The sequence below is a fragment of the Maylandia zebra genome, linkage group LG23 (assembly GCF_041146795.1).
Source record: "Maylandia zebra isolate NMK-2024a linkage group LG23, Mzebra_GT3a, whole genome shotgun sequence".
Classification (NCBI taxonomy): domain Eukaryota; kingdom Metazoa; phylum Chordata; class Actinopteri; order Cichliformes; family Cichlidae; genus Maylandia; species Maylandia zebra.
The window spans coordinates 3,240,414-3,265,582 of record NC_135188.1 but is presented as its reverse complement, the minus strand read 5'-3'; the positions used below and the strand labels follow the sequence as shown (position 1 = coordinate 3,265,582).

The 25,169-nt window shown below is 43.1% G+C and overlaps 2 protein-coding genes across 2 annotated transcripts in view; both read left to right on the top strand.

The window, feature by feature from the left end:
- The first annotated feature begins 3,756 nt into the window (after nucleotides 1-3,756).
- Nucleotides 3,757-18,420, top strand: LOC101474138 (vitamin D3 hydroxylase-associated protein). The gene is made up of 15 exons (XM_076880264.1): nucleotides 3,757-4,054; nucleotides 4,389-4,502; nucleotides 4,849-4,989; nucleotides 5,329-5,462; nucleotides 5,614-5,820; nucleotides 5,918-5,958; nucleotides 6,084-6,208; nucleotides 6,401-6,526; nucleotides 14,913-15,010; nucleotides 15,245-15,344; nucleotides 15,423-15,466; nucleotides 15,569-15,608; nucleotides 15,684-15,792; nucleotides 16,338-16,483; nucleotides 18,106-18,420. The coding sequence occupies exons 1-15, from the start codon at nucleotides 3,875-3,877 to the stop codon at nucleotides 18,226-18,228; spliced, it is 1,728 nt and encodes a 575-aa protein (XP_076736379.1). The 5' UTR covers nucleotides 3,757-3,874; the 3' UTR covers nucleotides 18,229-18,420.
- Nucleotides 18,421-23,641: 5,221 nt separating this feature from the next.
- LOC101474422 (vitamin D3 hydroxylase-associated protein) overlaps nucleotides 23,642-25,169 on the top strand; it is a 44,290-nt gene continuing 42,762 nt past the window's right edge. Inside the window, exon 1 of the mRNA XM_024798700.2 lies at nucleotides 23,642-23,781. The gene's annotated coding sequence lies outside the window, so the exon portion shown is untranslated. The remainder of the gene's footprint in view (nucleotides 23,782-25,169) is intronic.

The window sequence follows — 25,169 nt, the reverse complement described above, 5'->3', positions numbered from 1 at the left end:
TTTGTGCAGGTTATGTTTCCCTAATTTTATAAACAGTACATGTACAGTGAGAGAGAGATGTTACATCTGTCTTCACTTGCATCCCAGTCATAGAAGCGTTGGAGGTCGTTCATAAGAGATTACAGGATCATCCCAACCTCAGCAACAGGACCACTCTCAGCACTGATCAGTTGTGTTTGCTTTTGGAACTGTCTTAATTCCACCTATTTTGCATAAGGGTCAGTACAGGCAGAAATCTAGGTGTGCCATGGGTTCCCACAGGCCCCTGGTCAAAGTCACCAAACCAGTTCGTAAGCAGGTACAGGTGTGGCCAGAAGGGTCCTCAGAGGCACTGCTTTTCCACCACAGGCCGCCACACACGACAACACCACAGACTTTCAGGAATATACAGAAACTGTCACTGCCTACATCCCAAAATGCATCGATGATGTCACAGAGACCAGGACTATCACTGTCTGGGCCAATCAGAAACCATGGCTCACAGGTCAGGTTTAAATGCTCCTAAAGTTGAAAAATGCAAGCCTTCAGAGCCGGGAATTAGGTGAGTCTAAGAACAGCAAGGGCAAACCTGTCACGTGGCATCAGCTACAGCAAAGCTTCAGCGACAGCAGAGATACTTGGAGGCAGTGGCAAGGAATACAAACCATCACAGACTACAAGCCCACTCTACAGACCGTGGTGACACAATCCCCAGACAGTGTGTGGAGATCCCTCCACCATCATTACTGAACCCAAGAAGTCATCTATCTCCTGCTTTAAGGACTACCGTCCTGTCAAACTCACCTCCATCATTATTAAGTTAAGTGCTTTGAACGGTTAGTCATGCATCAAATCAAATTATTGCTTTCCCCCAACCTGGATCCATTTCAGTTCGCATACCGGTCAAAACGCTCAACCGATGATGGAATTTCAACTGCCCCTCACTCAGCCCTCACACATCTGAACACTAGAGACTCATATGTCAGAGTGCTGTTCATAGACTTCAGTTCAGCATTCAACACCATCATTCCCCAGCAACTCATTCACAAACTGGATCTGCTGGGGATCAGCACCTTGCTGTATAACGGGCTGCTAGATTTCTTGACAGGAAGACAGCAGACAGTACGGGTCAACAGCAACACCTCCAGCCCAAGAACACGGAATACGGGGGCTCCCCAAGGATGTGTGTTGAGCTCCCTTCTCTTCACTCTGCTGACCCACGACGAGATCTACTACAGGGGTGAAGTTAACCATCTGCCAGAGTGGTACAGCAACAACAACCTGTCCCTGAATGTGGAGAAGACCAACAGTGACTCTACTTCCTCTGCAAACTGAGAAGCACAAGAGATTCAACCCCCATTATGAGCACCTTTTACAGAGGCACAGTTGAGAGTATCCTCACCAGCTGCATCACTGTGTGGTATGACTCCTGCATTGGGTTCTGCAGGAAAAAATGACAACGGGTAGTGAGAGCAGCCGAGAGCATTGTGGGGACCTCTCTTGCCTCCCTCCCCAGGAGATCTACTGCACCTGCCTCATCTGGAAGGTCGTCTCCATTACAGGTGACTCCACTCATCCCTTCAACAGCGTCTTCAGTTTGCTGCCATCAGGAAGGATACTGAAGAGCCTCCGGGCCAGAACCAGCAGACTGAGAGACAGCTTCGTCCATCGGGCTGTCAGGATGCTGACCATCTCTGGATCGAGAAGGGGGGCCCAAGGGTACATCTTTCGCCATCCTACAATGCTGTGATTGTAGCCATTCCCCACTTTCTGTGAATGGTACTCATGGCCATTGATCAGTAGGCTTTGATTAGTTGTCATTGATCAATGGTCATAAGAATTTGCATACTAACAATCATGGAATTAACCCCCCGGCACATTGTTCATTCAGTGGCGCTAGTTTCCTTCACTATGCAAATGTACTGTTTATATGGTTGGGGAAACCTACAGTCAGCTGAGACTGAAGAAGTCACTTGGATGAGTGACGAAACGTTTCTCCAACTGAAAATGTCCAGATGAACAGAATCAACCTTTTGGGATTTACTTACCTGGATGATTAAGCACGCATCAAGACATTATTTTATTAAACATTTTAAAATGTTAGCAGCACAAACAAACATTTTTGCAGCACAAACCAGCACAAACGTTTGACATCCATTTTGTTTGATTCCATTAATATGGGGGGGCTGGTTGACCTCTAGAAATTTTTGTTAATATCTTTAAAATAATAACGGCACAAACAAAAATTTCTGCAGCACAAACCAGCACAAACGTAGCACAAACGTTTGATACCACTTTTGTTGGATTTGGGTAATGTGGGGGGGCTGGTTGACCTTTTGACCTTTACATTTTCATTAATATCTTTAAAACAGAAGCAGCACAAACGAAAATTTTAGCAGCACAAACCAGCACAAACGTAGCACAGTTGATTGACACCCATTTTGTTTGATTTAATTAATGTGGGGGGGCTGGTTGACCTCTGATGACCTCTAGAAATTGTTATTAATATCTTTAAAATGATAGCAGCACAAACGAAAATCTTTGCAGCACAAACGTAGCACTAAAAAAGTAGACCATTTTGGTTTGTTTTGGAGCAGTCTGGGGGGATGGTGACCTTTGAATGACCTATAAAATAAAGTTTAATATCTCGGAAACCGTAGCAGCACAAACGCTAATTTTACCTGCACAAATCTGCACAAACGTAGCACTAACCGCTCCGCCTATTTGCCTTTACGTTTCAAGTGGGTGGGGGGTCAGCTTCACTCTGCTCAGTTACACTGCTGGGTCATGAGGAGAAACGCGAGGACCTCTCCTGCCGTAGCACTCCAGACTCCTTTTAATGGGCGGGTCCTCCAGCTGGAACCAGTCACGTCGGGGCGGTGTATCCACGCACCAATCAGAGCAGGGCACTGGCACAGCTGAATTAACATAAAAAGGTACATCACCTGCACAAAACAAACACATGAACGTGCAAGTTCGTAACAGGCTATGGCAAAGTACCAACATGCTAGCAGGTTAAATGGCATTAAAAACATAGAAGCAAAAGAAATGCATATAAAAGCATAAAAGAACAATATATGTAAAGGATAAAACAGTCAAAAATTTTAAAAATGATTAAAAGTAGTTAAGAATAGACCGGAGATAGAAATAAGCATTAAACTAACTAACAAGCATTAACTGGTAGAAAAAGGCAAGGCTAAATAGGTGGGCTTTTAACCACGATTTGAAGGATTGAATGGAATCAGACTCACGGACAGCGATGGGGAGGTTATTCCATAGATTGGGTGCAGCCAAGGTAAACGCTCGGTCACCTCTAGTCTTCAGCCGGGATCTCGGCAGTACCAAGAGTGACTGGGAAGATGATCTTAGTACTCTAGCAGGGGTGTATAATCTAAGTAGCTCAATGAGGTAGCTTGGAGCTATATTGTTAATTCAGCTGGGCGATATAAGATTTTTTCATATCACGATATGCTTTTTTCATTTCAGGCGATAATGATATATATCACTATATAAGCCAAATAACTATATTTATAGTTGTATCCATAATTTCTTGGAGCTAATGAATTTTACAGTGTTGAATGAAGTTTATGTGTTATGCTATTAATTACATAGCATATTGATTTTTTGTTAGTGGGTTAATCACTCTTTCTCACGCTCATATTAGTTGTTGGTGGCTACTGGTTAATGAGTAACTAAAAAAGGCTTTTTGTCTGTCCTGAAGTTAATCAACCCTACATGCTCACCACGCCCACTTTAGTTCACAGCTAAAACAAGGCAAGCCTGTCGCGTTTAAACAGCTGTGTGTTAGATCCATGTGGCATTTAAACCAATTTGCAGCCCCAGGGCAAAGACGAAAATCACGCAGAACACTGAACCGTTTATTAAGAGAGTGAAGATGGACAACTGGACAGCGGCTCTGCTCACTGGTGTTGCCTGCATTGTGGGATACCTGGTTGTGCGGGTGAAAAAGATCAACAGCCTCCGACAGGCAGAGGAAAAGATACAGAGAGCCAGAAACAGGAGAGACGAGAGCTTGCAGCACGCAGAGCAGGCGGTGCTCCGGTACAAACAGTCGGTGAGAGTTCAGAGCTTTGGGGATTTTTCTAGTTTCTCTTTATCGATAATCTCAGCTAATGATCTGCTTTTAGTTTAACCTGGCAGAGGTGTAGTTATTAAATACCAAAATACTGGCACTTTGCAATGTCTCCATGCTTGAGCATGAAAATGAAAGTTATGACTGTGCAAACCGTTTAAGTGCAGTGAACTCATTGCTGTGTTTGAGAAAGTTTGTAAAAAAAAAAGTGGAAGGAAGAATCCTGAATCTGTACATGGATGTGGTTCCGTCTCTTTGTTGCAGCCTTTAAAAGAAATAATAACATAATGATTCTGTGTGGGTCTGTGTCTCCTAGCATCCGACAACTGACTCTGCTTTCATCCTGACGCTCTCCCTGTCTGAGCTGACACAGCAGCTGAACGAAGGTTTACTGCGCCCCGAGGATGTGCTTTACTCTTACATGGAAAAGGTTCAATATCCAGCATGACACAAATCTTTCATAATAGATCAAATACAGCAAAAGTCATTTTTTAAACAAGTAATCATTTAAATTAGTCAGACTTTTCTTAATGTTGTTTATTTTTGACATTACTCCTACTTATAACTCACTGCTTTTTAGTTCTTTTTACACAGAATTGTCTTATTACAGTTAAAGTTTAGACACACTGGATAATAATATTCATATAAGCAACACAGACTGATGTGTCAAGTAATGTCTGTGTTTCCAACAAGAGTTTAATATTTTACAAAGATTAAAATCCCTTTAGGTGAATAAGTTAATCTCAAACTGTCTGTGCTTGTTTCCTTTCCAACAGACTCTGGCTGTAAACAAAAAGCTGAACTGCTGCACTGAAATTTTGCTGGAGAGTTTGGACCAGCTGACAACTGTTGGCTCCAACAAGGATGGTCTCTTGTACGGAGTTCCAGTTAGCGTCAAAGAAAATATTACATTTAAGGTATTACAAAGGTTATGCAATGCAAATTTCAGTTACAGTTAATAATAATAATAATGGATTGGATTTATATAGCGCTTTTCAAGGCACCCAAAGCGCTTTACAATTCCACTATTCATTCACTCTCACATTCACACACTGGTGGAAGCAAGCTACAGTTGTAGCCACAGATGCCCTGGGGGATCGAACCGGCGACCTTCCGGTTGCAGATGACCGTGGCTCAGGGGGTTGGGAGTATTGAAGTATTTCCCATCAGTATTTATAAGTATGGTACAGTATTCTCGAGCATCATAGCTCAGGTATTTGATGTAACATTATCATCTTTGTTTTTTCCAACACTAGAATCATGACTGTTCTTGTGGTGTGGTCATTAACCTGGACCAGCCCGCTGAAAAGGACAGTGTGCTCGTTCAAGTCCTGAAGAAACAAGGAGCTATTCCCTTTGTGAGAACCAACTTGCCTCAAGCTCTTTTAAAGTACATCTTTTATCAATTACTCACATAAAAATCTACAGCACATTTAAAACTGAGTGCATGTGTTAAGTTGCCTTTGTCCATTCCAAATGTGCAAATAATGAAAATATGAATGAAAATAATATGCAGAGACTCATTAACTGTCTGTTGACAGCTATGACTGCAGTAATCCTATCTACGGGCAGACTGTGAACCCTCATAACCCCCAGAAGACCTCTGGAGGTTCATCTGGTGGGGAGGGGGCTCTCATCGGGGGAGGGGGCTCTCTGCTTGGTATAGGCACTGATATAGGTGGCAGTATCCGTATTCCTGCATCCTTCTGTGGAATCTGTGGTTTCAAGCCAACTGCAGGTCGGCTCAGGTGGGTCTCATTCAGTCAGTTTCCTGGAAATTTATTACACATTGAGTTACACTGAGTTAAACTCTTGTCTTTGTTAACACTTTTGTGTAATGATTAGTTTACAGGGCCTTCGTCCAATTTATCGAGGGCAAAAGTCGGGTAAGAAACATATGTACTTTACATATAAAGTAAATGTAGTTACATAACCACTGTATAGCAATATTTCACAGACACAAACTGTCTCAAATATTTGAGTCACTGCTTTATATTTCGTATGAAACTAGTGTCGTCATCTCCTGGACCCATGGCAAGAGATGTGGACAGCCTGGCTCTGTGCATGCAGGCACTTCTTTGTGACCACATGTTTTCTTTGGACCCCACTGTTCCACCATTACCTTTTAACATGGAGGTGTGTCCTGTACTGTGAGGTTCATATAATCTGTTAATGATTATTCTTTTGGTTAAAAACTACAAATTAAACCGATACATAGTTGTCCTAATCCTTCACTTTATATTACGCTTTACAGGCTGTAATCTTAAACTTCGCAAAAACATCTGATTATATTTAATTGACTCAGGAAATGAAAATTCTAACCCTTAGATATACAGAAGCTCCAGACCTCTAAGGATCGGTTATTTGGAAAGCAATGGCTACACGCATCCATCTCCAAGCATGGCCCGAGGCGTCAGAGAGGTCAAAGCTCTGCTAGAGCAAGCAGGGCACACAGTAAGACGTCACCACACACACTATGATCACTGTCAAGCCACGTATGTGATTTAGGGCTGTGCGATATCACCAAAATCTCATATCCCAATATAGGACATTTTTCATCCTGATAACAATAGATATCACAAAACAGGGCATTTTCTGTAAATTCTGTAAATCTCGGGCAACTCGACTTGCGTGAAGTATTTTCAGCTGGGCGTTGTGTACCTGGAGTCGAGTACTTTGACCCATGCATGAAGTTATACATTTTTAAACATAAGTTGTGACAGGGGCTCCAATTTCTATTTGTATGTATTTATTACATGGCGTGCTGCGGGGAAAAGCCTGTTCTAATGTTTGAGTCTAAAGTTTATTTTGAGCACCTGACGACTCTTTTTTGCTTCCCATCCATAAACTCGCTCCATACGCTTTCACATGATTCTTGTGTAGGTGGTAGAAAAAGTTTGTCGTGTTTGAGTCTGTGGTGGTGAGTGGTTTGCAGCGTAATTTGCATAGTACAGTTTTCCGCTCCGCGTCAGTCCTTTCATAACCAAACCATGTCCATGCTTCAGAGGTAATAAGGTCCTTGATTTATTTTGACTGGTCCTTCCATTTGGAGCTACCTGTTGTTGCCTCATTTTCACTGGCTAAGCTGGTATTCTCTGTGTCCCGATGAAAAAATATTGCTGTAAACAGTTTATTTTGCGACACCATGACAAACGATAGCATATAATTTGAAATGATAGATGTTTTCATAAAGTCATCTGATATACACTGAACAAAAATATAAACGCAACACCTTTGTTACTGCTCCCATTCCCCATGGGATGGACGTAGAGACCTAAAATTCATTCCAGATACACAATATAACCATCCCTCCCAAACAGTGGTCACAAATCAGTCCAAATGTGTGGTAGTGGGCACATCTGCTATATTGAGATATGTGACAAAGTGGAGAAGCAGTTGTAATTCTCTCCATTTGTCCCATATGTGTTTACCTTTTTTTTGCACATTATACACATTATTCTGTTTCTATGTATTTGCTATGATTTGCTATTTGTCAAGTAACATTGCTTCACTCACTATCCCGGGTTTGTTTGTGTAAGCGTTTTGTTGCCGGCAAATCAAACATTCTGCAAATTAAGACAAATACTAAGTTATGTTTCTTTATACTTTATTATGTTACAGATTAAGTCATTTGTTCATACTTACTCTGTTTGTCTTTTCAGTCTTCATGAGTGTCAGGTGTGGGGAAACGCCCGCTTGGCATTTCCTCATTTTAAAGTCCTGATCATGTCACACATGACATCATCAGGTCAAACCATGTGGAGGGGTTTCTTTTTCCAGAGAGATGCTTCCTTTTGTTTGTGTTAATGTTTAAAGGGATTTGTTGAATGTTTTTCCTTTTGTTAATACTGCCATTTAGTTGTGTAAATGTGCATATTAGAAGTGTGTAGAGGTTTTGTGTTTTTAGATAACCTGAGTAGAGTTTTAGATCCCTCAGTTGAGTGAGTGGTACTGGCTGGGCAATTGGAGGGAAATTGATGGCCCTATTTAAAGCCAGTCTCTACCAGATGCAGGAGAGAGGAGAGGTGAGCTGTGTCACCAGAGCCATGTTATGTTGAGTTTTGTTGAATGAATTGATTTGGGGAAAGTTTTGTTAAGTTATACATTAAATTAAGTTCACTGCAAATAAATTGCTCACCTTGGAAACCCAAAATGTCTGCATAGTCTGCTTCCCTACCACCTTCCTTGACGTTCGAGTGTGACTACCTCACAAATGGTGGCAGCAGTGGCTCCAGGCCAGTAGGTAGCAGCAATGCAGAAAGGGGCCAGACCAAAAAAGCACCAAGTGCCAATGGACTCTGCAAGTGAGGAGCCTCCAGTGCTCAATCAGCTAGAGGAAGCAGAGCAAGAGCAAGGTACTGAACTGCATAACCTTGCTGAACTTTCAAACCTCCTGCGTGGTTTTATGAGGCAACAAAGCGACAGAGAGGCCCAATGGGAACTGGAGAAGCAGCGGCAGGAAGATCGCTGGCGGAAAATTCAGCACCAGTTCACTCAGCTCCAGCAGGAAGTGCAATCAGAACGTCGAGAGCATCAGCTGTTGGTGGAAGGTGCAACAGCAGATTCAGAGACACGTTTGAGGCCTACTGCGGAGCATCCAGCAATGCCTCAGTTACAATCTAACGTCATGGAGGCCGCAACAGCATCTCAGTCTGCCTCCTTAACAAGACCACCAGTTTGGAAAGGGCCTAAAATGCAGCCTTATAATGAGGACGAAGACATTGAGCATTACCTAACAACCTTTGAGAGGATCGCAAGCGGGTGCCAGTGGCCACACGAGGATTGGGCATTACATCTTGCTCCACTTCTCACTGGTAAGGCACGAGCTGCTTTTGTAGCCATGGACATTGATGAGATTATGGACTATGTAAAGGTGAAGAAAGCTGTTCTTGAAAAGTTTGAAATATGTGCAGAGACTTACAGACTCCGATTTCGCTCCACTACGTTGGGCGATGGCGAGACACCTAAAGAGTTAAGGACACGCTTGAAAGAACTGTATGATAAGTGGATAGTTCCAAGAGAAAAGTCCAAAGATGAAATAGGTGACGTCATTGTTTTAGAGCAGTTCCTGAGAGTTCTCAATCCCGAACTGCGCACGTGGATAAAGGAGCATAACCCAACCACGTCTAAGCAAGCAGCAGAGCTGGCTGATGCTTTTCTTGCAGCCCGTCGGCCACTAAAGAACTATGCAAGTCCCAAACAATTAGCCCCTGTAATAGCAGGTAGGACAGAGAGTGGTAACAGTCAAAAAACTAGGAATTTCAGGCAGGGCCCCCATAATTCCACTAGTAGTCGGGCTAGGGAAATCAAGCAACGTGGGCCTTTAGTGTGTCACTCCTGTGGTCAAACAGGTCACTTTAGGGCAGATTGTCCAAGTCAGACTGTCAGTAACACATATATGTGCTTTTCTTCAAGGGGTGTCGAAGATGAAGTTGAGTCTTCAGCGCCCTCTTCTCAGCATGAGCGCACCACATGCGTTTTTATTGAGGAAAAGCCATGTGTGGCTCTTCTGGATTCAGGAAGCAGCCGTACCTTGGTTAGGCAGGAATGTCTTCCTAGGGATGCTACATTTTGTGGCAAGGTAAAAGTTTGGTGTGTTCACGGTAATGATGTGGATTACCCAATTGCCAACATTAATATTCAGATTGACGGCAAGCTGTATTTACTTTCCGTGGGAGTTATGAGTAAACTGCCATATCAGGTTGTGTTGGGCCGTGATCTTCCCATTTTGCGAGATCTGATAGCCAGGGGAGAGGAAATCAACCCAAGTGTTACAGCTGAGTCTATGGTAGCAGTCACCAGGTCAAAATATAAGCATCACGCGGAAGAAGGTTTAGGTTGGGGTGAATTTCCTTTCGCTAACAGTGATGTTCCTGATTTTGAAGGATTAAGTCAGGGTCGCATAAGAAAGAGCAGAGCCCAGAGACGACAGGCTAAGCTGAGGGGGACAAAGTTCACTGAACCAGTTCCAGTGCCACAATGTGATGAATTACTAGTCGTACCTGATGAAATGGCTCAGCTTCAAAGAGAGGATCCATCTCTAGCTCCCCTGTTTTCAAAGAGTGTCACAAACGCAACAGAGGTCACTGAGAGAGGCAGAGAGCTATTTTTCCTAAAGGGCGAGCTATTATATCGCCGTAGTAGGGTTGGAGACCAGTTGGTTGTGCCTAAGAGTTTAAGATCCACAGTACTGCAGTTAGCTCACTCAGTCCCTTGGGCAGGACACCTGGGTCAAGCCAAAACCTTCTCTCGTATGTCAACTAGATTTTACTGGCCACAGCAGTTTACGGACACTGTGCAGTTTTGCAAGTCTTGTCCCGAGTGTCAGTTAACAGCACCCGAAAGGAAAGGTGACAGGGCTCCCCTGATCCCTATGCCAGTCATAGACACCCCGTTCTCTCGTGTTGCGATGGACATCATAGGCCCATTAGAGAGGAGCAGTGCAGGGCACAGGTATATTTTGGTAGTGTGTGACTACGCTACAAGATATCCCGAGGCTTTCCCCTTAAAAAAGGTTAAAGCTCGTCAGATTGCCAACTGCTTAATACAAATGTTCTCGAGGGTAGGCATCCCAAAAGAAATCATTACTGATCAAGGGTCCAACTTTACATCTAACTTCATGAGAGAAGTCTATAGATTGCTGGGGATCAAAGGTATTAAGACAACTCCCTACCACCCACAAACAGATGGCCTTGTTGAACGTTTCAACAAAACCCTTAAAGCTATGTTGAGGAAGTTTGTGAAAGATTCAGGAGCGGATTGGGACCAGTGGCTTCCTTTCTTGCTCTTTGCCTACAGAGAGGTACCTCAAGCTTCCACAGGGTTTTCTCCTTTCCAGCTCTTGTATGGCCATGCTGTCCGGGGTCCCCTTGATGTGTTGAAAGAAGCTTGGGAGGCTCCAAATCCCAGAAAACAATGCAATGTTCTTTCATATGTACTGAAAATGAGAGATAAGCTTGAGGAGCTCCAAGAGCTGGCCAATACTCATCTGGTTGGTGTCCAACAACGTCAGAAGCAGAGTTATGACAAAGCAGCTCGTAGGAGGATTTTTCAAGAGGGACAAAAGGTTTTGCTGCTTCTTCCATCATCTGAGAACAGTCTCCTTGCCAAGTGGCAGGGACCGTATGTGATCAGTAGGAAAGTGGGTCCAGTTACCTATGAACTGTACATGCCTGAGCGTCGCAAGAAGCATCAGATATTTCATGTCAATTTGTTGAAAGAATGGTGTGATCGGCCAGCATCTTCACTAGAGTGTTGGGCTCGTGCCGTGGTCGAAGAGGAGGAACCACGGGAGCTGTTCTTTCCTTCTCCAGCAGGTCAACAACTAGTTCCTGATGTGAGTCATCTTACTTCCAAACAACAGACAGAGGTGAAAGCAATTATGCCTGCTGATCTTTTTAGCACCAAACCAGGTTGCACCAATCTCATCCAACATGAGATACGTCTCCACTGTCCCAATCAAAAACCTATTAGGGACACCACCTCACGGGTTCCTGCGAAGCTGATGCCAGCATTAAAACAAGAGGTGGAAGACATGCTTGACATGGGGGTCATTGAGCCATCTAGAGGTGAGTGGTGTAGTCCAGTGGTTCTAGTGCCGAAGAAAAATGACCCTAAACAGAGATTTTGTGTGGATTTCTCTAAACTCAATGCTGTTTCTGCTTTTGATGCTTATCCGATGCCAAGAGTAGAGGAACTGATTGAGCGTTTGGGGAACGCTAAGTATCTTACGACATTAGACCTTTGCAAGGGCTACTGGCAAGTACCTTTGACTGAGTCTTCGAAAGATTTGACAACTTTTAGAGTTCCCAGTGGACTTTATCGCTTCAGAACAATGCCTTTTGGTCTGCACGGTGCACCAGCCACATTTCAGAGGTTGGTGGACGAGGTTTTGAGAGGTGCAGATGGGTATGCTGCAGCATACATTGATGACATTGTGGTGTTTAGCGAGACCTGGGAGGATCATGTTCAGCATCTTTCTGATGTCTTTCAACGGATTAAGAGAGCCGGGCTTGTCATAAATGCACACAAATGTCACATTGCTAAGTCTGAGGTGGAGTACTTGGGTTACGTCATCGGGGGTGGGGTCATCCGCCCTCAGGTGTCAAAGATTGAAGCCCTGAGTGCCTACCCACCTCCTACGACCAAACGGAAAGTGAAATCGTTTTTGGGTCTGGCGGGGTGGTATCGCCGCTTCATTCCCAACTTCTCTGCTAGAGCAGCAGTCCTTAGTGACCTTACTCGCAAATCTAGCCCCACAAAGGTTAAATGGACTGCCGAGTGTGATGCAGCTTTTGTTGATCTTAAAAACTGTTTGTGTAGTGAACCTGTTTTGCAGTGCCCGGATTTTACCCGGCCATTCACTTTGCAGACGGACGCTTCCGGAGAAGGACTTGGAGCAGTGTTGCTGCAGGGTGAGGGTGAGGATAAACGACCAGTGGTGTATATAAGCCGTAAGCTCTTTCCTAGGGAAATGAAATATTCCACTATTGAGAAAGAGGCACTGGCAATAAAATGGGCTCTGGATACATTGAAGTACTATCTAATGGGTGATGAGTTTGTTTTGGAAACTGACCATCGTGCATTACAATGGATGAACAGAATGAAAGACTCTAATGCCAGAATCACTAGATGGTATCTGTCCCTACAGCCATTTCGCTTCAGGATCCAGTATAGACCAGGGCACAAGAATGTGGTGGCCGATTTTCTGTCCCGTTCCATGGAGGAGTGAGTGCCTTAAGGGGGGGGGAGTGTGACAAAGTGGAGAAGCAGTTGTAATTCTCTCCATTTGTCCCATATGTGTTTACCTTTTTTTTGCACATTATACACATTATTCTGTTTCTATGTATTTGCTATGATTTGCTATTTGTCAAGTAACATTGCTTCACTCACTATCCCGGGTTTGTTTGTGTAAGCGTTTTGTTGCCGGCAAATCAAACATTCTGCAAATTAAGACAAATACTAAGTTATGTTTCTTTATACTTTATTATGTTACAGATTAAGTCATTTGTTCATACTTACTCTGTTTGTCTTTTCAGTCTTCATGAGTGTCAGGTGTGGGGAAACGCCCGCTTGGCATTTCCTCATTTTAAAGTCCTGATCATGTCACACATGACATCATCAGGTCAAACCATGTGGAGGGGTTTCTTTTTCCAGAGAGATGCTTCCTTTTGTTTGTGTTAATGTTTAAAGGGATTTGTTGAATGTTTTTCCTTTTGTTAATACTGCCATTTAGTTGTGTAAATGTGCATATTAGAAGTGTGTAGAGGTTTTGTGTTTTTAGATAACCTGAGTAGAGTTTTAGATCCCTCAGTTGAGTGAGTGGTACTGGCTGGGCAATTGGAGGGAAATTGATGGCCCTATTTAAAGCCAGTCTCTACCAGATGCAGGAGAGAGGAGAGGTGAGCTGTGTCACCAGAGCCATGTTATGTTGAGTTTTGTTGAATGAATTGATTTGGGGAAAGTTTTGTTAAGTTATACATTAAATTAAGTTCACTGCAAATAAATTTCTCACCTTGGAAACCCAAAATGTCTGCATAGTCTGCTTCCCTACCACCTTCCTTGACGTTCGAGTGTGACTACCTCACAAGATAATCCATCCCACCTCACAGGTGTGCCACATCAGGATGCTGATCTGACATCATGAGTAGTGCACAGGTGTACCTCAGACTGCCCACAACAAAAGGCCACCCTGGAATGTGCAGTTTTGTCTCACAGCAAAATCCCACAGATGCCACAAGCAATGAGGGAGCGTGCAATTGGCATGCTGACAGCAGGAATGTCAACCAGATCTGTCGCCCGTGCATTGAATGTTCATTTCTCAACCATAAGCCGTCTCCACAGGCGTTTCAGAGAATATGGCAGCACATCCAACCGGCCTCACAACTGCAGACCTCGTGTAACCACACCAGCCCAGGACCTCCACATCCAGCAGGTTCACCTCCAAGATCGTCTGAGACCAGCCACCCAGACAGCTGCTGGAACAATTGGTTTGCACAACCAAACAATTTCTGCACAAACTGTCAGAAACCGTCTCAGGGACGCTCAACTGCATGCCCGTCGTCCTCATCGGGGTCTTGACCTGACTCCAGCTCGTCGCCGTAACAGACTTGTGTGGGCAAATGCTCACATTCGATGGCGTCTGGCACGTTGGAGAGGTGTGCGCTTCACGGATGAATCATTGTTCACATTGTTCAGGGCAGATGGCAGCTGAGAATGTCCCAGTTCTTGCATGGCCAGCATACTCACCGGACATGTCACCCATTGAGCATGTTCGGGATGTGCTTGACCGGCGTATACGACAGCGTGTACCAGTTCCCACGACTATCCAACAACCTCGCACAGCCATTGAAGTGGAGTGGACCAACATTCCACAGGCCACAATTGACAATCTGATAGACTCCATGCGACGATGTGTTGCACTGCATGAGGCAAATGGTGGTCACACCAGATACTGACCGGTTCTGGGTCCCCAGACCCCCAATAGCGCACAAAACTGCACATTCCAGGGTGGCCTTTTGTTGTGGGCAGTCTGAGGTACACCTGTGCACTACTCATGATGTCAGATCAGCATCCTGATGTGGCACACCTGTGAGGTGGGATGGATTATCTCAATATAGCAGATGTGCCCACTACCACACATTTGGACTGATTTGTGACCACTGTTTGGGAGGGATGGTTATATTGTGTATCTGGAATGAATTTTAGGTCTCTACGTCCATCCCATGGGGAATGGGAGCAGTAACAAAGGTGTTGCGTTTATATTTTTGTTGAGTGTATTTCGACATATCGCATAGCCCTACGAGTCATAGGTCATTAATCCTGTCATTTTTGCTTTTAGCTTGTCCCTTACTGTCCACTGAAGATGGATCAAATTATCCCTGAACTATTTTTAAAGGGTTTATTTGCAGATGGAGCTACCACCCTGCTACAAAAACTGTGAGTTGTTCCATTTAATAAGTCAGTTAGTACCATTTGTTTTCTAAACTTAAATCATTTAACATTTAGAGATTTTGTTTCTTTTTAGTTCTAACCACTAAACATCACCATGCTGCCATTGTCTTTACGAGCAACATGGGGTTGTGGTTCTTTTTGAAACCATTACAGTAATTCTCAGTTCAGTGTCTCTGAACAGACTGTTTTCTCCTGTGCCAATGATCTCTTTCATTTTAGGGAAGGGGGACCTGTGGACCCTTGTCTGGAGCCTCAGGTTTTTCCTTATGGCTTTCCCAAGTGGTTGAAGAAAACAATTTCATTCTTGCTCAAACCTGTGGTGAGTCCTTGGTTTAACAGTTAACTTCACAGTTCAGTCTGATAAAACATTTATAATGATGCTGATTTTTTTTGGCAGTTTCCTCGTCTTTCTGCCAACTTTGATGCTCTTTGTGGAGTTGGGTGAGAAAGTATCCTTGAAATTCTTCATTTGTGCTTGAATCGTTTCTTTGTTACATTTCCATGTGCTAGGAATTATATCCAAACGTTCTGCTTCATTCTTAGATCTGTTCCTGAGCTGTGGAAGCAACATGCTGCTGTTGAGGTACTGTCAGCTGGTGATGCATGGTCACGTATGAAAGTCTGAAGGTGAAATTGAGATTTCCTGTGTTTTCTTTAGGACTACATTCAAGAGACAATAGCACATTGGAGGAGCTGCAACATTGATGTGCTGCTGTGTCCTGTGACTGGACCAGCCTACAACTTCTTATACTGTGGCAAACTTTTAAGTATGGCTGATTATGATAGCTGTAAACTATAAAAGGCAAAAGATTGCAGGGACTAAGAAAACAACCGCTTTATTTTTCCAGTTTAATTTTTATTGTGTTTAGTACTTCTATTTAAATTATATTTAAATTAAACAATGAAGTTTAGCTAAAGGTGTAATTCATGTTGTAGTGGATTCAGAGAGTTTCCTCACTGGGGAACCGGATACATATAAGAAACAAAACAGTTACATGTTACAATACAAGAATGTGACAGGACTTAAAAAAGTGAAGAAAAAGAGACATTTCATCAAAGATGAGGACGACTGCTTTTGTCTACTGCTGGGAAAACTGGGCATTACAGGACAGAGTGCAGCACAGTAAGAGTCATGAAACTGTCTCCAGACATTACTTGATTAAAAGGTAACCTGGATTACAACATCTGGATAAAGAGCAAAGCAAAGGCATTACTGCATTAACTAAATTATATTTAAATTAAACAATAATTGCATTTGTAAAGGCTAAGAATGGTGTTTATGTTTCTTTATTTTTGTTTTCTACACTTTCAGCTGCTGCCAGCTACACGATGCTCTACAATCTCCTTACCTTTCCTGCGGGTGTAGTCACTGTTTCCACAGTGACCACAAAGGATGAGGAGGAACTCAAGAACTATAAGGGCTGTTATCAGGACATGTGGGACAAACTCTTCAAAGAGGTAGGCAACATGTACCAGTGAGATAAGACTGAGTGAGAACATAGAGCCAGATTTACTAACATGTTGTCTCAGGACAAAACTGGGTTTTAGCATTAAAAAGGCATAAAGTAGATTTTTGTAAAGAAAGTGCAGTAAGAGTAAAATTAGTGCTGCATATCGATGTTGATTCAGTTTTATCGCAGACATCCAGAAATATTATAATTCTGATCATTTATCAGTACATATTCCTATTGTTATATCTATGTATAAAAACAAAGCTGACACATGTGAGACTTTATTAGAAGTGTAAGCATCACAGCAGATGCCTTTGTGTCAAAGTAACTGAGGATAAAATACAGAGAATGTGAATCAGATTTTCCTGGCCTGTCTTTTTATAGCAGATAAATGCCTTCAAAATATTGTGCAGTAGATTAAAAACTGTTGCAGTTGTTTCTGTTCTGGACGTTTTCACTGTAACTTAACGCTCGTTCTTTTCTGCAATTTAAAATAAAAGTAATGTTTATATCCACGTTGTAGACTGTGTCACTATTTTCGCCCTGCGGCATATGAACTGAAATCAGCTGATTGTATCTCATGTGCAAGTGCAACCGATAAGCAAGATCGATAGGCAAGCAGACTAACCATTCCAAGGAACTGACTACCAAACCACTTAATGCTAAATTTATTCAATGAAGTCAGAGGTGACTTGTAACCTTCAAGCTAAACGAGTCACACAATGCCAGCGGCAACAAAACTGCTTCCAGCTCTTCAGTTTCACAGCCTGTGCAATAGGGTTCAAAGAGAAGCGGCCAAAAAATGGAGAAACAGGGAGGAGGACAGCACTGATCCTCAGAAGAATCAGACCTTTGAAGGACATCATACTAAACAATGTATTTATGTTGATAAAAGTTATTAAGTAAAAGTGTGCTTTTAAAGTTTTATTATACTCCACTTAAACAGTTATAATTCCAGGATCATGAACAGCACACGGTTTTCAGCACATCAGCTGTGCTCCAACACCATTACTTATTACTGGTGGGTCTACACAAATTCAGCTGCATGCACTTTGACAATACGTGAGATCACAGATGTACACGCGTACACATAAATCTGGTGTCTTAGACTCAGTGTCAGGCTAGCTTTTCATGCAGCAACAACAAGTCAGGAGCCCCTGATGTAAAGTCTAAAATACAGATACATTTATTTTTTGTATACTTGTGAATGTGCGTCAGTGTACTTTAATGCGGTTTCAATCAGCTGCTGTAGCACATCTGTCTCGGGCTATGTAGAGCTCATCGTTTGATGTTCCCTATTACTCATCTGTGCATGTTGAAGTAATAATAAACATTACTTGCTTGAATCTAATTTTTCCCTTAGTATCAGTTTTATCTTGTAATAGCTAAATTAAGAAATGCAATTTTTTCTGTGGAATGTTATTTAAAAATGTGATGTATTACTCTGGACATTCACTTCAATTCTATGTACTTAACATGACTTTACACAGAACCAAGAACTGAACCAGATCAGTCTATTGCGGCTCCAATATTTATAGAGTTTCTTTTTATCACAGTAGGTGGATGAAGGAGACTGTGGTGCGTTCAGCTGCTGAGCATTGAGTGACAGGAGTGTGTTTTTGTGTTCAGGCAGTGACTGGTGGCGAGGGTCTACCTGTGGCGGTTCAGTGTGTTGCTCTGCCGTGGCAGGATGAGCTCTGCCTGCACTTCATGAAGGAAGTGGAACAACTGGTCAAAGAAAGCAAGAAGTAAAGCTGCTTTCTTTGTCAGTCTCACAGGAGAGGCTGCAGACTTCAGAGGAAACATGTTAACTTGAGTATTTCCTGTAATAATGAGCTAATGGTGTCATAAATGGAATATTCTCTGCACTACAAGCTTAATCTGGGCACTTTCTGTTTTTTGGCTGTTTGCTAAAGGTTAAATAAAAATTAACTGGCAAAATTATGCATTTATGTTTTTTGTTCTTATATTTTAAAGGCGGGTCTTTTATATATGGTCTTGCTATCACCATTGTTATCATGATCATTTATCCACTTTTAGGAACCTGCAGTCAAAACGCTTCATCTTTTGGTGTATTTATTAAAGCATTGGATGATCAAAAATCAGCACATACATGGATCTCTTCTGTTCAGAAAACTACAGTGTGTCCGAAAGTCTCCTTCTATTTCAATCGCATCGCTATAAGTGCAGTGTTAATTTCTGCCGATAAGTTCCACTTTGTTCTTACTGTTTGCTACGGTCCTGCCGTATCACGAGTCCGAGGAGCACTAGGCATGTTTTTCTCCATGAGTGCGGGGGAATAGCGATCTCCAGACGTGTGCGTTCCTGTGCAAATGTGAGTCAAAATCCCTCCAGTTCTACGAGTCCATTCCCACTTATAGCACGGGCTGTACTTTGACGTTAATTACAGGGGGTTTATGCTAGGAGATTTATCGAGATTGATAGAGGCATGTGACTTACCACCGTAGCATTTGTTGCGGGTTGGATCTGTGCACCGCAGTTGGGTTATTTAGCCACTAGAGGGCACTGAAGACCATGTAATTGCTGACCTTTCCTAATTTGGGGGCATTAGGTCTTTTCTGTTGCCTGAGATATGCAGATATTCTTGTTTCCTGCCTGTTCAAATGGGATTGTGGGACTTTCTTATGTCAGAGCATTCAGCTGATTATTTGTGTTACAGTTCATTATATTGGCATGATGTTGGGAAGTGACGATTGTTGTTTACATGTGAAAATTGTTTCTCCTTGTTTCTTGTTATTCAGAACCACACGTCTGTCCACCCCTCCCACATTCGTTAAGTATGCCTACTGCTGTACTGTTGAGCTGCTGTTAACTTCCATTAAAGTATATCCGGACATCACTCTCTGTGCCCCACTCTCTGACCGGAGTTTAAGTCCTGAGGGAGCTATCATCCCAGCATCCCAGAAATAACTCTCTAACATACAGTCTGCAAGCAGTCAACTTCCAAAAGAGAGTAAACTATCTTAGCAGTTATAGAAAGATTTACATGAGAATGTGCATCTGTCTGATTGGTTGAAAGAATGACACAGGGAAAGAGCCGTGGTTAAGAATTGGCACTCCCTGATTTGTTCTCCTGATAGTCTTTCCACGTGGCAACAGTCATTGGCTTACAGTGAGAGATCTCACTTGACAGAGTGCCCCGTGTGAGAAAACACCTTACCTCAGTTGTTATCAGGGATGTTTTATTGTCATGCTGATATCAGCTTTAACCGACACAATAAATTCTCTCTTTCTTATTGCAGAGAACGCTGTTAACGCTGTTTGAGACGACCAGGCCCTCAGCTGCCACACCACTTCCACCCGCCCCCAGCACTGGCACACTAACACTCAGGGAGCACCAAGTGAGGTGTGTTCTAAGGTCAGTGAATCCCAGGAAGGCGGCAGGTCCTGATGGAATACATGGAAAGGTTCTCAGAGCATGTGCTGACGAACTGACCGGAGTCTTCACTAAAATCTTCAACCTTTCCTTGTCATCAAACACCGTCCCGCCCTGCATCAAAACCTCCACCATCATCCCCATCGCCAAGAAGACAGCTGTGGCCAGCCCAAACGACTACAGGCCTGTTGCACTTACGCCTGTAGTGATGAAGTGCTTTGAGAGGCTGGTCTGTCAGCACATCAGGGCCGGTCTGCCTCCCAGTCTGGACCCCCACCAATTTGCCTACAGGACAAATCGATCCACCGAGGACGCTATCACCATAGCGCTCCACACTGCGCTGAGTCACCTGGAGCACCGAGGAAGCTATGTGAGAATGCTCTTTCTGGACTTTAGCTCAGCATTCAATCATATCATCCCGGAGATCCTGGTCCAGAAACTGTCTCACCTGGGACTCTCCACCTCCATCTGCCTCTGGATCAAGGACTTCCTGACAAATAGACCACAGTCTGTCAGACTCGGCCCCCACCGGTCCAGCACCATCACACTCAGCACCGGGTCTCCACAAGGATGTGTTTTGAGTCCCCTCCTGTTTACGCTCTACACATCCGACTGCTCGTCTCCACGTCAGCGTCTCCACTTTCTGAGAGTGCTCAGGAGGAACAACCTGGAGGAGAGGCTGCTGGTGACATTTTACAGAGCCACCATAGAGAGCATCCTAACGTACGGCATAACAACATGGTATGCAGGGTGCTCAGCTGCGGACAGGAAAGTACTGCAGAGGGTCATTAACACAGCCCAGAAGATCACTGGCTGCTCTCTGCCCAGCCTGGAGGTCACTGCAAACTCTCGGTGGCAATATCATCAAGGACCACTCTCACCCCAGCAACCAACTGTTTGAACTATTACCGTCAGGCCGACAGTACAGGTCACATAAAACCAGGACAAACAGATTCAGGGATAGCTTCTTTCCCAGAGCTATCACCGTAGTAAATAAGCACAAAACAATTTAACCTGCTTAGCTATACCATACCGTCACTGCCATTATATTATGCTGCTATTCATACTGTCATTATATTAATGCTGCTATCCTGTATATATCATACTTACTATTGTTTGAGTACTTACGATTGTTTTTTGTACTTTTTATACTTTTTATATTTTACATTTATATTTATTATTGAATCTTGCACCAAGGGAGTGGCACTCCAATTTCGTTGTACTCTGTACAATGACAATAAAGGCTATTCTATTCTACAAAAAATATAGAAGTATAAAAGGACATCTTAACCATACATGAAAATATTTCTCCCTAACACCATCCATTTCATGTAATAAAGCATGAAAAGGCACTAAAAGCCTGAAAACTAGAAGCATGTCAATATTAGGCAAAGGGACAGTGCTAGTACAAGTTTGAAAATATTGAAAATTAACATTAAACGATAGGTATCGAAAATAATCTGCACAAAACACACCTATATCTCTTTGCTCTAAGCTGTCTGTAACATTCGTTTTATGTATTTTACTAAAGTCAAGTCAGTTGTATTTGTACAGGCTAAAGTCATGTGTGTTTAAATTGCTTCACAGCTAATGTTTAAAAAATAAGCTCACTAACATATAAAACAGAAACTGTGTGTGTGTGTGTGTGTGTGTGTGTGTGTGTGTGTGTGTGTATTTTAGTTAATGAATGGCAATGAGCAATCTGTGTTGCAACATCTATGTCCTGAATGTGCAGCAACTTATAGATACTAATCTTCAGAAAAAAGGTTTTGAGGTCAAGGTAGCTGGTGCAACCCAGTTTATTTTTTAAATATAGTTAGCATACCATGATATTCACCCAACAGCATATGTTTCAAATTATTTTGGATGGAATTATATTATAAAAATGATAAATTACTCTTTCTGGACTTTAAAGTGGGCTAATTTCCTGTTGACCGCTCCTTCCTGATAGTTAACATGTTCCCTGACAGCACTCACTGAATTACTTTGAACTGAAATTATTGTAAAATAATAATAAGAAACCCCCAACTTATTTTCATTGATGGTGATATGAGTTAGTACATAGTACATTGGCTTTTGTGTCGTATGTCATTCATTATGTAAACTTTTGGGAAAATATTTTTTTAATTTCAACATAAATAAATAATGAAAATGTTGCATTCTGAGCAGAAGATGATACAAAACTGAGAAGGCTGACAGAAAGAGTTCTATTTGCCAGGCCTAATATGATGAACCACATCCCCTAAAATCAAGAGAGTCACAAGCTCAAACTGAGTAAAAACAACAGAGACAGAGAGGTCAGAGTCAGAAGCTGTATGAGAGCCCTGGTGGTGACATCCTTTACTATAAAAAAGCTCAGAAAATGATTGCACATATTAGCAGAAACTTCCAAACAGACATTCAATGGAGTATTAAGAACAGCCTCAATGGTTTTAAATAACACAAGTGGGTTATGACTGTTGGAAGAAATAATATTTGCAAAGTATTCCCTTTTTGCCTCTTTGGCAGTGTTCTAGTAGCAATTCCAGCAGTCTTAGAGTTTGAAATGATATCTAGAGCCACAGATTCCAAGATAGTTTGACAGCAAGAATAAGACCAGGAATTAAGGTCTTCTGTATCAGAGGAGACAAAGTCAGAAGGGCCACAGGGCTGATTAAAAGCAACAGAAAACTGCGTGGCAGTGGAGGGGTTAATAACCCGACAGTGCAGAGCGGCAGCGCGAGATTTAACTGCAGTATGTGTAAAAGCAACATTGAATAACACAGGCATATGATCTGAGAGCACAGAGTCACAGATCTCCAGGTTAGTGACAGGCAGACCACATGAAAGAACAAGGTCCAGTGTGTGTCCGTGCTCATGTGTAGGGCCAGGCACGGACTATACCAGGTTAAAAGAGTCAAAAGGCCCAAAAAGTCCTTTACCAGTGGTTTATCAGGACAACACACGTATATTAAAATTGCCAGCAATAAGAACATGATCATAGTTGGGCATAATCCCAGCTGGAAAAAATGGAAGTCGTTTATGAAGTTCTTGTTTTATTTCCATGCAATAGATGAGGCGCAGAAAACCGGGTTTGTGTGACTCACCTCAAGCGAGGTAAGTTCGAAGCTGGAGAATGAAGGCTTCAGAAAACACTGCTTACATTTGTCATCCTTTTTGTAAATAGCCGCTGTGCCTCCACCTCCGCCTGACGTCCGTGGCGAGTTAAAATAGCAGCAATCCACTGGTAGAAGTTCAGACAGAGCACTGGACTCGCCACCACTCAGCTACGTCTCAGTCACACACAGGAAATCCAGATCACGGGAACCGAAAAAGTCCAGAAGATCAAAAGTGTCGTTCAAAAGCGATCTGTCACTCACCAGGCCAATCCTGGCAGGAGCTGGAGCTGGAGCTGGAGCTGGAGCAGGAGCAGGAGCAGGAGCTGGAGCTGGAGCTGGAGCTGGAGCTGGAGCTGGAGCTGGAGCAGGAGCTGGAGCTGGAGCAGGAGCTGGAGCTGGAGCTGGAGCAGGAGCAGGAGCAGGAGCTGGAGCTGGAGCTGGAGCTGGAGCTGGAGCTGGAGCTGGAGCTGGAGCTGGAGCTGGAGCAGGAGCAGGAGCTGGAGCTGGAGCTGGAGCAGGAGCTGGAGCTGGAGCTGGAGCAGGAGCAGGAGCAGGAGCTGGAGCAGGAGCAGGAGCTGGAGCAGGAGCTGGAGCAGGAGCAGGAGCAGGAGCAGGAGCTGGAGCTGGAGCTGGAGCTGGAGCTGGAGCTGGAGCTGGAGCACGGGCTTCAGCAAGTCGAGAAATCCGACGCAGCGGCCTCAGGTTTCACGGCGGAGGTCATCAAAGCCGACCACGACTAAGCAGATGTTGCCCCCCTGGTGTGACAGGTGCCTGGGAGGGGTGCGATCCTAGATCCTGCAGCTTATAACGGTATACTTTCATTCACGAGTTCACAACAGTCTTATTTCTTCTACTGTGTTACCTATTAGTCATTTTGAGGACTAGTAACCCACCTGTATATTGAAATAAAGAGGCACAGATCATGAACTTGTTTACGTTTCAACTGCAGGATTTATTCTGCAGATTTGCCTCCCAGGGGGGTTTACGCTCCTCCCGGCCGCTATGCGCCACCTAGTGGTATTTTTTAAGTAATGCCATGGAAGATGTAAAGTGTAATTAGAAAATACTGATTTAACACTGAACGATATAACAAAGACCAAATTATAACTGGGGGGTTCCCTTTTTTCCTTGTATGAAGACATAAACTGAACTAACATCCCCATAAGCCTTTTTATCTCTTAACTTTTTAACTATTAGTGTAATCCAGATTTACCAGCCACACATTTCAACTTAAACACAGATGTTAACCTTTTACACAGACATCAAGCAGACATCAACAGGATCCAGAAAATGCCGAGACACAAACGATCTTGGGAACAATCCATGCGCTGGTCAGAAAACAGCAGAAAAATTCCTTCGGGAAACCTTTAGCTTCAACAGCCAATATCATTAATGTAAATTGCAATACAAAGTTATGTGAACGTAGTTTCAAAAGGATTACATCCAAGGCTTTTATTCGTTGTGAAGTTATTAAAGTTTAAATCGTGTAACAGATACATATATAAAATAAAAAATATGAAATGTTGATTTGAAAACATTGAAAACATTAAATAACACCAGCTGCAGTAGTGGTGGTTTGTTGTTCAGGAGAACAGTTTCCAGTATGTTGGCTGATCAATTTTTTGCGTTTAAAAATAATCGTTACGCTGATTTAACGCTTTACAAGAAGTGTTTTTCATTATTATTTTGTATTCATATTTACATACACTTTTATATTGTTTATTGTGTTGTTGGACAAGAAATCTTTTAAGTCAACAGTGATACAAATTTAATGGGATTTAGTTGCATTTAATTTGTAAGTGTAGCCGGATGGGCTACTCGCCTTTCTTTTTCTCTCTCTCCCTCGCTCGCTCTACTGCGCTTGCTCTCGGCTGCGCCACTAGGTTAATTGGGAACCCACCTGCATATTGATTGCAGGGTGGCGCCAGTCCATATAAAGTTAAGCCTGTCACGGCTGGGGCGGCAGTTGTGTGGAGGGTGAGAAAGGAGGATCCAATAGCAGACAATGGCGGAGGTGCAAGTGGGTTTTATTTACAGTGCACAAAACCAAGGTGTGGGCAGAACCGAACATAAACTTAAACTGGGAAAACTAATACGAAATGGAGGACATAGAGCGAGGAGCAGAAAGACACGAAGAAACATGGAACAATGTAGACTACACAGGAGATTCACAGAGAAACACAGACGACGCGACAAGA

Bases quoted from the DNA above. Each gene is read 5' to 3' on its own strand.
- LOC101474138 (XM_076880264.1), top strand. From the start codon at position 3,875: ATGGACAACTGGACAGCGGCTCTGCTCACTGGTGTTGCCTGCATTGTG. The intron at 4,503-4,848 runs GTTCAATATCCA...CCTTTCCAACAG, and splicing joins TTTACTCTTACATGGAAAAG to ACTCTGGCTGTAAACAAAAA. The intron at 6,209-6,400 runs GTGTGTCCTGTA...TCTAACCCTTAG, and splicing joins CATTACCTTTTAACATGGAG to ATATACAGAAGCTCCAGACC.